The 12,434-nt window shown below is 39.5% G+C and overlaps 1 protein-coding gene across 7 annotated transcripts in view; it reads left to right on the top strand.

The window, feature by feature from the left end:
* Positions 1 to 456: 456 nt before the first annotated feature.
* QKI (QKI, KH domain containing RNA binding) overlaps positions 457 to 12,434 on the top strand; it is a 142,756-nt gene continuing 130,778 nt past the window's right edge. For 4 of the 7 annotated variants that reach the window (XR_012508509.1, XM_074368033.1, XM_074368032.1 and 1 more), the window contains exon 1: positions 750 to 1,037. Coding sequence is in view for 4 of the 7 variants with exons in the window: in XM_074368033.1 (XP_074224134.1) it covers positions 896 to 1,037 (142 nt within the window). In the remaining 3 variants the exon portion in view is untranslated. Of the gene's footprint in view, positions 1,038 to 12,434 lie in introns of all 7 variants that reach the window. The other 3 variants (XR_012508511.1, XR_012508510.1, XM_074368035.1) reach the window with 1 other exon arrangement.

Raw genomic sequence — 12,434 nt, 5'->3', positions numbered from 1 at the left:
CGGCCCGCGCCCCCGCCCCAGTCGAAAGCACCGCCACCCGGCGCCCTCCCACGTCCGTCGGCCCCGCGGCCCCACACCGGCCCCTCCCTCCGCTCTCGCTTGCCCGGGGCGGCGACCCCAGCCCGGCGCCCAGGCCGGGCTCGCCGCGCGCGGCTTCCGTCACGCCGCCCACCCCGCCGGAGGGAGACGGCGCGGCGGTGGCGCCTGGGCCGGGGGCTGCGGGGGGCGGCGGGAGGAGGAGCGCGCCGGCCGGGCCCCGCTAACGGCCGCCCTGCGCGGCCCCGCCCGCCGCCCGCCCCCGGCCCTCCCCGCGCCGCCGCCCCTCCCCCCGCGCCGCCGCCGCCGCCGCTGGCAGCGCCGCCTGAACTGAGGCGAACTCCACCGCCAAGTGAGTGAGGAGGAGGAGGAGGCGAGGAGGAGGAGGAAGAGGAGGAGCGGAGTCAGAGCGCGGCGGCAGCGGCAGAGGCGGCCGCGGCGGGGACCAGCCCAGAGAGACCCCGAGCCCGCGGCAGAGGCGGCGGCGGCGGCGGCTGAGCGGGCGCGACCAGCCGAGCGAGCGGCGTCGGCCCGGCTCCTCCTCGTCCGGCTCCGAGCGGCCCGCGCCCGCACTCGACCCGCGGAGACCCGCCTCCCGCCTGCCGGCCTCGTGAGGGACGCGCCGATCCGGCGGCCGAGGAGCGGCGGCGGGTCGGGAGCGCGTCGGGCCGCGGGCGGAAAGTGCCTGCGGGGGCGGGGAGAGCGCGGCGAGCGCGCGGTCCGGCCGCCCCGGCGCCCGGCGCGGGAGCGGAGCGGAGCGGGACGCCGAGTCCCGAGCGGCCGGCGGCCGGGGCTCCCCGCCCCTCCCTCCTCTCCGGCGGCGGCGGCGGCGGGCGGAGTGAGCTGCGGAGCCTGGAATATGGTCGGGGAAATGGAAACGAAGGAGAAGCCGAAGCCCACCCCAGATTACCTGATGCAGCTGATGAACGATAAGAAGCTCATGAGCAGCCTGCCCAACTTCTGCGGGATCTTCAACCACCTCGAGCGGCTGCTGGACGAAGGTGAGTCGCCTCGCCGGCCCCTCGCGGCCCGCGCCCGGGCGGCGGCCCCTCTTACCGGGACCCGACGCCCGCCGGAGTGTGGGGAGGGCAGGCAGGTCGCAGCCGGCGGGGACCGTGCACCCGGGGACGGACAGGCCCGGGCGGGGCGCCCGGAGGCGGCGCCGAGGCCGGGCTCGTGGGGCGCGGCGGGCGGGCGGGCCGGGGCCCGGGCGGGACCCGCCGGCGGGACGCTGCCCCCCGGACTCCGGGCCCCGGGCCCGGGCCCCGCGCGGCAGGCGCCAGAGTTCGTGCGCGGGGGGCGGCTGCAGGGTCACCCCTCCCGCGGCCCCGGCTCCCCGCCGCATCTGCGGGCACCGCGACGGCCCGGAGCTTCTCGGGCCTCGGAGGGAGCAGCCCGTCCTCGCTCGCCCCGCGCCCCGCGGGCGCCTGAAGGACACCGGCCGTGGGGCCGCTCTGGAGGGGCCTCCCGGAGGACGCCGGTGGTTCCCGAAGTGGAGGGTCCAGTGGGGCTTTTGCTTTTTTGGAGTTTTGTGTAGCTTGTAAATACTCGAGGGGAGTAGCGTGGGGCTTGTTAATTGAAAGGAACTCCACAGCCGACCGAAAGTAATGCTGATTTAGCCAAAGGCGAGGACAAAATGACAGCGGAAAGCACTTTTTGTCCTTTTGTTTGGGGAAGCGAGAACTGTTCGGGAGTTTAACTTCACTGGGGGAGGGGGGGTGAACACGAAATACCGCGAGGACGGCTGTAGACGTAATCCCTAGTTTGAGAGAACTTCGGCGGAGAGCTTTCTCCCGAGGACGCCGCTGCCTTAGTTTGTAGGACAGCAAATCAAGACGTGTGGAAGGGCGAAAATAAAAACAAGTGAAAGTTTGCAAAAAAATAAAAAATGAAAAAAAGCTCTGTTGGTGGAGAGCCGTGGGGAGCGAAGAATGACAAGAAGATTAATTTTGGCCAACTCTGGAATTACTGTAACAAGGTCTTGAAACAGTGACCTGGAGTATTCGTTTCTGGTAGCTGTGCATTATCTGTGGACGCCTGGGGAAAAATATGAACAAAAACGTGTATTTTGAAAATCGAGTAGCAAGGAGTTTCTTTTTTCTGTTTTGGAAGCATTACTGGAAGACTGTTAAGAAAGAAAACTGAAAACTTAATTTTATGGCAATGAACAATGGATTTTAGATTTTTTTCACAAGAATTTTGAGAGATTTTTCAATAGATCTGAAGGAAAGGAATCTGAAGGTTAGGGAGTTGGAATGTCACGAAAGAACAAAAGACCGGAAATGTCTCCGTGGTAAAAGATGGTTAAAAAAGAATCCCAGGAGCTTTTGTTGTCATGAAAGTCATAGAAACAATTTTAAAAGTATGAAACTGTTAGATATTACTGCGTACTCGTTTTTGCGCACATAAGTTAAACATACAGCGGTAGTCCATATTGAAATGGGTATTTTTCCACAGTTGAAGCAGCAAATCTTGTTAATTTCAAATTGTTCCGGAGAAAACTTGAGCTGTCCCTTTAAGGGGTTCTGCTTTTCCTATTTGTGTTGGCATTTGAAAGATTGTGGAGGCAGAAAACTTTCTGGAATGTCAAAAAAAAAAAAAAATCGCTGGAACTCTTAAATTGAGTATTTCCAAATGTGAGCGCTAAGGGGCGCCAGTTATTTTTTTTTAACGTGAGAAATGTTTGGCGTAAAATGTGTAACATACTCAATAACCTGACCTATATTAAATTTAGTTGAAACTTAAATTATACGTCATTTCCTTTGTTATTTTGTGTCCGTATATGTATTTACAAACTTTGAAAATTGTTTGTTTGTTTGTTTTATAATTACTGAAACAATTATATCATGTTGCAGAATTTTCTCCTTGGCATATTTTTGTAAAGTTAAAGTTTTGGTAGTATTGGTAAGAATTTTTGTTAAAGTTTTTTCTATTTTAAGCACAGTTGTGTAGGAGGAATCTTTTATAGTCACAAAAATGAAAAGAGGCTTTGACAATATTAGGGTTAAAGTTAAATTGCATTCTTTGTATTAAAATGCTGAAATCAATCAAATAGCATAGGAGACTATAAAAAAAAGTTTGGACATATTTTCACCTCATTTGTACTATTTGAAGTAAATAATTTGAGTTTCTCTGATTGGTTCTAAAAGGCTTCTCATTTGTGCTTTTATGTTGATCTAAAATCTCTGAATGATAATTTGGAGTTTGTTCTCTGTTAAATGGTAATTTGGAGTTCTATTTTAAGAAGTTCCTAACGTTTGGCTCTATCATTTTTAATCTTCTAAATCTGGAATTCCAGTTATGTCAATATTTCTAACAAAGGTTTGTTCGTTTCTCCCTGGGATTACTTACCGTTTTGAGTTTCAAATGTTGGAGACCACTAGTTGAGGATGGTATATTCTAAATAACGTATTTTTTTCATTTTAATATGGCTTATTCCATCTCTTGTGTTAGTGTATCTTCAGTTTCAGCCTTTTTAACTCCACAGTGTACAGATTGCTTCTGTATGGTAGCTAGGATGTTTAAAATGGACAGCATAATGACTAGGAAGTTAATTGTTTTTTTTATCCGACCAGTACAAAGATGCAGGAAAAGGGGCTATTCCTTAGTGTGGAATAAGCTGCTTCCTGTAATTGTTAGCCTTATTATAAACTTAATTTGACTTAAAAATATTGGTTTCTGGAGTGCCTCACTTTTTTTGTGCTGGGTGATTTAATTCTGAAATTTGACAAGTTGTGCTATACCCCTTTGTGACCCTTCATTGCCCAAAACAAAATTATCATGACTTGTGTTTTTGGTTAGGAATTAGTTTCCTTTGTACATATGATTAGCTGGAAGATATTTTATAAATTTAGATAAAACTGTAAAATTTACTTTAGTGGTTAATAAAGTTAAGATACTGGACTTGGTTACAGTAGATTTATCTTCTGATATTTAGAAGTTTTGAATGAGTAGCAATTCTATTTCAAAATATTTTAAAAAAGAATGCTTTTAGAAATTTTTGCTGGTCAGTTTGAGAGTTTATTTGGCTGGTTACAAATTTGGGATTTCTGTGTGCTAGTTTTTTTGGTCGATTGAAACTTAATGCTTTAGACTGAGCATTTTAATTTTATGCCAAGTTAATCTTTAGTCTGTGTTTTGATATGGACTATGTATGCACAATCTTTTTTGTTTTTTGGGGAGGTGGGGGAAGGGTTGTCAGCCTTTTTTTCAAGTATCTTCAACGTGGTTGTTTTTTTAGGTTGTGAATGCATTCTTGGTTGGACTAGTCATAGGGGCATATCTTCAGGTGATAATTCTGATACTTGAGAATTTTTCATTGATGATAGAGACCATTACAGATAAATCCGAGGTTTTAAAGTCTTAAGCTGCTCTCTTTAGAGAGAAGTTTTCCATTGAACCCTTGGGACCGTCCCTGGGAAAGAATAGTTACTGCAAGGAGGCTTGTTTGTTTTTTGAAACGTTTCTTTGTCGTGAAAATAAAACTTAAGCAGGAACAGTATTTGAATGCAAATTCTGTTTTAATAAATATTGTAGTTTAGAATTGAGAAAGCTTAAAAATAAGATCAGTTTGACTTAAAAATCCCAAACAGGGGGAAATGGAGATCGAGGGGTTTTAAAAGTAGATTTTAAGTTTCCATTTTTTAGGTAGATATGAAAATTAACACATGTGTAGTATGGTTTAGGAGGAAAGCTAGCCTAAATCTTTTTATTGTGAATAACTGGAAAATTAGTGCATGGCTCAGAAAAAGTTAGCAAACATTACATTCTACATTACTGATTTGAAAAATCTGTTTTTATTTTTGCATGATCTTTTTTGTGGGGCGGGGCGTGAAAATTTTCTTTTTGACCTCAATTTGTTTTTTCACTCTTCTCCTTCTTCCTTAAAAATGAGGGCAAAAAATATTTTAAATTAAAAGTTGCTTTACTAATTAACATTTTCCCACATTAATGTTTATTTGCATTTATTATTGAATGTATCATATCCTCAGTATTTCTACACTTCATTTTTTTTTTTTTGAGAAACCTCACTCCGTTTAAAAATTACAAGGTTATTTGTTGGTGTTTCGAGGCCTCTTGCTATGTAAGTTTCTTACGTTTTAGGGTTTTTTTTTCTCCTGAAGAAGCATTGTTGATAGTAATATTTGCAACAAAAAGATTTTTCTTAAGTTGAAATAATTAAGTTGTTCTTTGGGAGCAAAGATTGTGCTTTTGTATGCAGTTCTTTTGAATTATTAGTAATAAGAAGGAAGCCAGTATTTGTATTCAGTTGTTCTTTCGATTATCCTTTTTTCTCCTCACCCAGGAGGTGTCACCAGCTATATAAGTATATAAGGTATCATAGAAACAATAATTTGTATAACAGGTCATTTATTCAACATTTATTTTATACTTTTGAAGCTTAACTCCTATAGGCAGAATATGTATTCAGAATACACGTGTATACTATGATGCGGGTGATTCCTTTTTTTTTTTTTAACTTTACCTAGTTTACATGTTTTGTAGTAAAAGTTGTACTTCCTAGGATATAACAACTGATTTGACAGAAATAGGTCTCTGTTACTTGCATTCACTAGTGTATTCGCTAGTATGAGCACCTTTTCTTAAAAGACTTTGAGAATATCGGGTGAAAACAAAGTAAGTTGACTTTTTTAACGCTTTGTACACATTATGTTTCTGTTGTTATCCCCCTACTAGTTACTGTCCTGAAGCGGTTTGAAGTGCATCAGTTTTCCGTAAGAACACATGGTTTTTGGTTTGCTTTTCAGGGGAGATAGATTTCAGCAAAAGAAGACATGAAGTGTACCCCTCTCTTACTGATTATGATTCAGATGCTCTGTTTTTTTGAGTCCAGTGTAAGGTTTTTGTTTTGTTCTTTTGACTTTTTTTTTTTTTTTTTTTTTTTTTTTTTTTTGGTATTAAGTGAATTACACCAGTATCATTACAGGGGCAACTTTTCATAATCTGACTAGAACCACATTTTTTAATTCAGGTTTGGCTGACTTACAATATCGTGTTAGTTTCAGGTGGATAGTAGTGATTCAGATGTGCATATATATACACACATACACACACTTTTTTCAGATTCTTTTTCATTATAGACTATTACAAGATACTGAGTATATAGTTACTGTGCTATACAGTAAGTCCTTAGTTTTAATTTCTTATATGTATTGTAGTGTGTATCAGATAACTGGAACCACATTTTAATTTGCTTGAGAAATTCAGTGTTGTTAATATAATTTCTTTGATTTTTAATGATGCAGTTATAAATAAAACTTGCCTTACTCTGTGGGAGATGTTGGAAATGCTATGCCATTGTTAGGTTTTGTTTTTGATAACTTTAAAGAGCCTAAGCAATTTTCTGCTATTGGTATGTCACCTATTGTAACGACATGCAAGGGTCTATTTTAGGGCAAGCGGAAGGGATATCATGTGGGCCCATGTCAAGAAGTCATAATTAGAATTATGTACCAATTTTTTATTTACATCACTGATAGGACTTCATTTTCTTCTGACCCCTCCTTTTTTGACATTGACAGTTTATTATGAATTATAAATGCAATAATGTGTTTTTCTCTTAATGAAAACTTTTGGGAAATGCTTATACCTTTCTATAATTGGCATTTCAGTTTTGGGGCTCAAAATAGCTAGATTGTTTGGTCCAGGTAAGATTTTTACAGCTTTATTTTTATTCAACAGAAAGCAAAAATAGCATTAAACTTTTCAGGGTGAGTACAGTTTTTTAGTATGACTGTTACAAAATTTGACTATAAATATAACCCCAGTATGTGCGAGGTACTACCCTCTATGTAGTTAACCTCATACTTAACGTAATATTACTATCTCTTTTCGTGTCTGTCTTCCCTGTTAGAATTTGTTCTTTGAAGATGGCCACCTCACAGCCTGGCACATGTACACTCTCAGATGTTTGTTGAATTAATAAATAGTTTCACACTTCAAATACTTTTTTCATTTTTAATTTCTCTAAAATATGGGAGTAAACAAATATTTATAATGACTGTTGATAGTTTTGGGCAATTAGAAAAAAGGTATATGTATTTTTTTTCCTTAAAAATGATATTTTTTAGAAATCTTACAATATTTTATGTAGTACTTGCTCCCGAGCCTAATCTTAAGTTTACTTTACTACCATTGGTATGAATGAAAATTAGAAAGATAAAATTGCTTTATTTAAGTAATAGTTTCTAGCCAGTCCATATACAGAGTATATCTATCTATATACAGCAGAGAAGAGCTATCAGTGCTCATCTTGGCTTTGGAAAGTTTTGGCACTTATGGAATTATGTAGGTTAACTTTTCCCTAGTCAGTTACCTATAAAGTCAATATTTAGTGGATATATAGGTCTTATACTCTGTGCAAAGCGCAGTAGCTAGGAAAGGTTCTTTGTTCCTAACTGCTGCTTTGATTTGTTCGGAATAAAGAAGGGCTATTTGGATGGTTTTAAAGTAGAGGAAAGCTGAGTATAAACATGTGGCCTTTACAGTAATTTAACGCAAATAGCAGTTTTTAAAAAAAACACACGTGTTTCTTGAAGCTAATTTGAAGTAGTGCCATTACTTAGAAGACTGATAAACTGAAATTTTCAGTTAATTGAAACTTAAGCCTCTTAAAAGGGGTTTACTTTTCTTCTTTAGCTTTAACAGTATTTTAAAATAAATCTGTCAAGAGTTTTTAACAAATACCTTGTAGAATATAAGTGATTTATTCAGAATTCTTATAATTAACAGGTCAGTGACTGTACTTAATGTTTTCAACGTTGCCTCAGTTACCTGAAGCAGAAACTCTAGTCTGAAAGCCCAGCAATCCTATCAAGTCTAACAAAACAAAGTTTTGTTTGTGTATTGATTCTAGCCTATATATTTTATTAAACTAAACTTTGAGGCTAGTGAAATGAATCAATTTACTAGAACATTTCTGTCACATTACTTATGATAAAGCAGAATTTGTCAGTTTGGAGGGTTTTCAAGAGTATTGAAGTGTCAGAAAAACATCAAAATGTAGATAAAACCATGAAATGGTCCTGTATGGCCAGGGTAATAAGGAAAGGGCATGTGTGTGCAAGCATGCATGTATGTAGAAGGAGACGTACAGTGAATGTGAGCTGGCCTTGAAACCCTTGGGAGTGGGTGCTAGGGGTGGTGAAGTTCAGAGCGGAGAAAGTTTTCAAAGTAGTGAAATATCTGCTTTGCCTCAGAATTGAAATGATTATACATCAACAGTGGAAAAGGGAGTAATGTGTCTTAAACACTTTGCTTTTGGCTTTCTTTAGTGCAGGAGAAATTGTTAAAGACTGGGCATGATAGCCTGGTCAGTTACAAATTATTGGCGGAATCCTTGGCTTCTAAGCTAATTTTAATAGTTTAATACAGGAAAAAGTAAACATTATATGCATACAGTTATTGAATTAAAGAGAATAAAAAGGCATTGGTAAAAAGCAAACTTATGTGCAATTTTTATTTGAAACCTTTTTGAAACTCAGTGTCATAATATTTTAAAGGTTCTCTCACAATGCTTTTACAGAGTATTTGAAAAGATGTATATATGAAGAAAACTAGAAGAAATACAAAACATTTCTTCTTAGAAGCGGTTGAGTGTAAGACATATTAAAGTAATACCAGAAGATTGTGGAATTTTAGAGCTACCAGGGTCCTGAGAGTTGAGGGATAAGTCCTTCACTTCATAAGTGCAGAGACCGAGGTATGGAGAGATTGAGACTAGTCCAGATCACAAGGCAAGGTGGTCTGTTTGGTGAATGTGCCATTCCCTAAGTGGAACTAGAGAGAAAAACCCAGAATAAGTCCGTGTACTGAAAAACCACTGTTGTTGCCTCAGGTTGTGAACATGAGGAAAAGCAAATGGGAGTTTTGCTAATTCTTTGGTATGCTGGACTTGAGCAAAATGCTGGTCATGTTTTTGGAGCTATAATTTTTTTATTTGATATGATTTGATTTTTTTTTTTAATGGGGGTAACTAGGGATTGAAACCAGGACCTTGTGCATGCTAAGCAGGCCCTCTACCACTGAGCTGTACCCTCCCCTAGAATTTGTTTTTTTAATGGTAAATCTTTATGATAGTTTAAGGGCTAAAAATAAGAGAGTAAAGGTGTTCTTAGAGGCTTTCAGCTTACTCATTCAACTTCTTAGTAACCAAAGGATACAGCATTAGCTCTTAAAATAATATAGTATAAATAAACCTAGTGAGTATTTAGTATTGTTGCTCCTCTTTTTATAATTATGATTACTGTTTTTAATAACCACTTAAGAGGCAACTTAACATTTCTGACTGGAAGATTTAATGTAGAGGTTTAATATTGTTAGGTGATACATACTTGTTTCAGTTTTAGATTAGCCTAGGGTGGTTAAAAGCATAGGTAGTCAACTCTGCAGACAGCCAAAAGTTAGAAGGTGAATTGAATGAAGATGGGAGCTGCACCAGAACCCTGCATCCCATTCCTGATGTCCACATCTGGAGCATCCATTGTTTCTTTCAAGTGTATGCAAAAGAATTAAGTATAAACCTTGCTTTCTATCCTATATTAATTGTATCACTCAGAGGTGTTGTTACATGGCAGACAAATAAATTTTTTAAGGAGGTAAAAATTTCAAACCAAGGTCAAATATAAATTACTCTGAAATTATGTGCCCCCAATCCTCTACTGTTGTTGCTGCTATCACCATTGTTATGACCGGTATTCAGGTGTTGGCTCTGTAATGTGTGTGTATATCTGTATGAGCCAGCATAAAGATGAAAATGAATTTGTATTTCTGTCCATATGCTAATGAGACCATGTTGCAAAGTAGTAAGATTCTTTGACTGCTAGACCTGGGATCCAAACATGACTTTTCAGTTATAATTAGTTCCGTGATCTTGGGCAAGATACGTAAGTTCTCTGTACCTGAGCTTCTTCATCTGTAAATGGAATTATCAGCTGCCCTGCCAACTTCAAATCAAGATACTCAAGAGACTGGAGAATATTGTATGCAAAAAAGCTTTTTAGACTCTAAGGCAACATCATCTAACTTCTGTCAACATTTTAAGATTGTTTTTGATAGGATAGACAGATAAGCAACGTAGAGAACAACAGAAAAAAGAAAAAAAGGAGAAAGATTTATTTATATACGTATCAGCTAGTTTTTATGTGCAGGAGAATCATTCACTACTAGCATTCTGAAAGTTTGGAAGAAGTCACTTTGAGCTAAAGTGCCTGTAATGTTTTTTTGAGAAGTGGAACCTGAGTTGGTATTTATAGTTGGTAGGATTGAATGAGGTGAATGGGAGGGTGGAGGATGTTTCAGCAGAAGAGAAAGTGCAGTAGTGTCAAAACAGTAGTGATGGGAGATTGAAAGGCTTCACAGGGTGTGTTTAAATGAAGTTAGTTGGAATGGCAAACACATACAGGGAAGTAGTGAGAATTGAGAGAAGAGCCAGACTAGGTTAGGGCTATACTTTGATGGGCCTTGAATGCTAGGATGAATAGTTCAGATTTTAGTATAAGTTTTGTAAGGAATGTTTGACAGCTTGGGTTATATTGGGATGCTATAATGAACTCTTTGGGGGTAAACAAACAAGAGTGTGTATTATATATGGATTTAAGGGAGTAGAATTTGGATGCAGTGTGAAGAGTTAAGAGATTAGGAAAATTTTTTAAATAGTTACATTTTCTCAAAATATTTAACAAATATATTTTGATCTTTCTGTATTTTAGATTTAAACTCTTTGGAATTTAAAAAAATGTGTTTTGACTAAAAATAAGCATACATACATACAAATTACATTTTTTTATCCACAAGTTACTGTATTCATATTGAAGTATTGAGAACACGTGGGGAGCTCATTTGTTTACCCAGTTGTTAGCCTGATTTTTGGTTGTTTAAAATTGAGTTTTCATTACTATGTGAATTAAAGAGAATTGAAGAAACTCTTGGTTTGGGGGAATCTTAGGAATCCTTGAATAAGTTTGACTTGGAGAAAATTTTGGCCCAACCTCACTTACCTAATATTGTTAAATTTATATGTGTTTTCAAGTATAATGAAGACTTTCTGAGAACTTGACTACTATGCTAATCATCCATTTTACTTACTTTTATTTAATTGCATTTGTTTTTATGTTGATTATTTTAAGTAAATTAGAGACATTTTTGCATTCTCTAAGTATATACATATCTCTGTAAAAGCTATCATTTTTCTACCTAGTGACTTCACACTGAACTAAATGGATTAATCCTACACTTGATGTAGTAACCAATCCATATTCAGATCTTTGTAGTTGTCCCAAAATATTCTTTATAACTGAACTGGGTTGTGTAAATCAGTATCTGACTCAGGACCATTCATTAAATCTGATTGTTACCACTTTAAGTCTTTTTAATGTAGAACCATCTCTTTTTTTGTGATGCTAATATAACTATCTTGTCACTGGGCTTGTTATATACTCCTGTATATACTTTGGAAGCTAGGTCTGTGGGTTCAAGTATGACATCATAGGTGATACTATGTAGTTGATGTTGCATCACCCTCGGGGCACAATTCTGGTTCTAATGTTAGTGCCTAAAATTGATGTCTGGGTTGAGTGGTGGTAGACTGATCCTTCCACTGTAAAGTGTTCTTTAAAAGGTGAAGCTTTCTCTCATCAGTAGGGAATATCTTGCTGTTCTAAAATGAGTTCCTAATGGAAAAGTCAGATAGATGCTTATTTTTATTAATTATTGGTTGGTTCTCAGAGTAAAGTGGTGGTTTGCCAGCTACCTCAAATGGTGATTAAGGAATAATTTTCTTTCATGATAATCATTATGGGCTCGTGGATCTTCATAGACTCAGTGCAATTAATATTCTTCTTGATGTGTAAATTGTCACAGTTTTGGCCTGTGATAACCACCTAACTGGTTGTCGTGTCTTTTGAAATCTTCCTTGCTTTCTTGGGACAATTTGATGTCCCAAGCTCACCTTCCCCACAGCTACGATTAGCTCTTTCTCCAAGGTTCTTTTCAGTGGAAATGGTGTTAGAGATGTGAGTTTAGGCACTAAACATTGATTGCTGTCAAGTGGAGGTTACATACGTCCAGGCCATTGGCCATTTTCTGTGGACAGAGATAGACAGTATTTTTTTTTTTTTTTGAATTAAAAAGAATCTTATTTCTTACTGAGGTGTAGTCTATTTACAATGTTAGTTTCAGGTGTACAGCAAAGTGATTCAGTTATACATATACATACATATATTCAGATTCTCGATTTTAAATTAATGGGTTCATGTTTGTATTTTCAGTTCAATTGTAATATTATATTTAATTTTATAATCATTTCTTTTTCTGCCTGCATTGAAATAACATGGTTTCTGACAATAACAAAATGACTTATTTACTTTACAATATAAAGA

The sequence above is a fragment of the Camelus bactrianus genome, chromosome 8, assembly GCF_048773025.1.
Source record: "Camelus bactrianus isolate YW-2024 breed Bactrian camel chromosome 8, ASM4877302v1, whole genome shotgun sequence".
NCBI classification, from domain to species: Eukaryota; Metazoa; Chordata; class Mammalia; order Artiodactyla; family Camelidae; genus Camelus; species Camelus bactrianus.
This window is presented reverse-complemented; position numbering and strand designations above follow the sequence as displayed.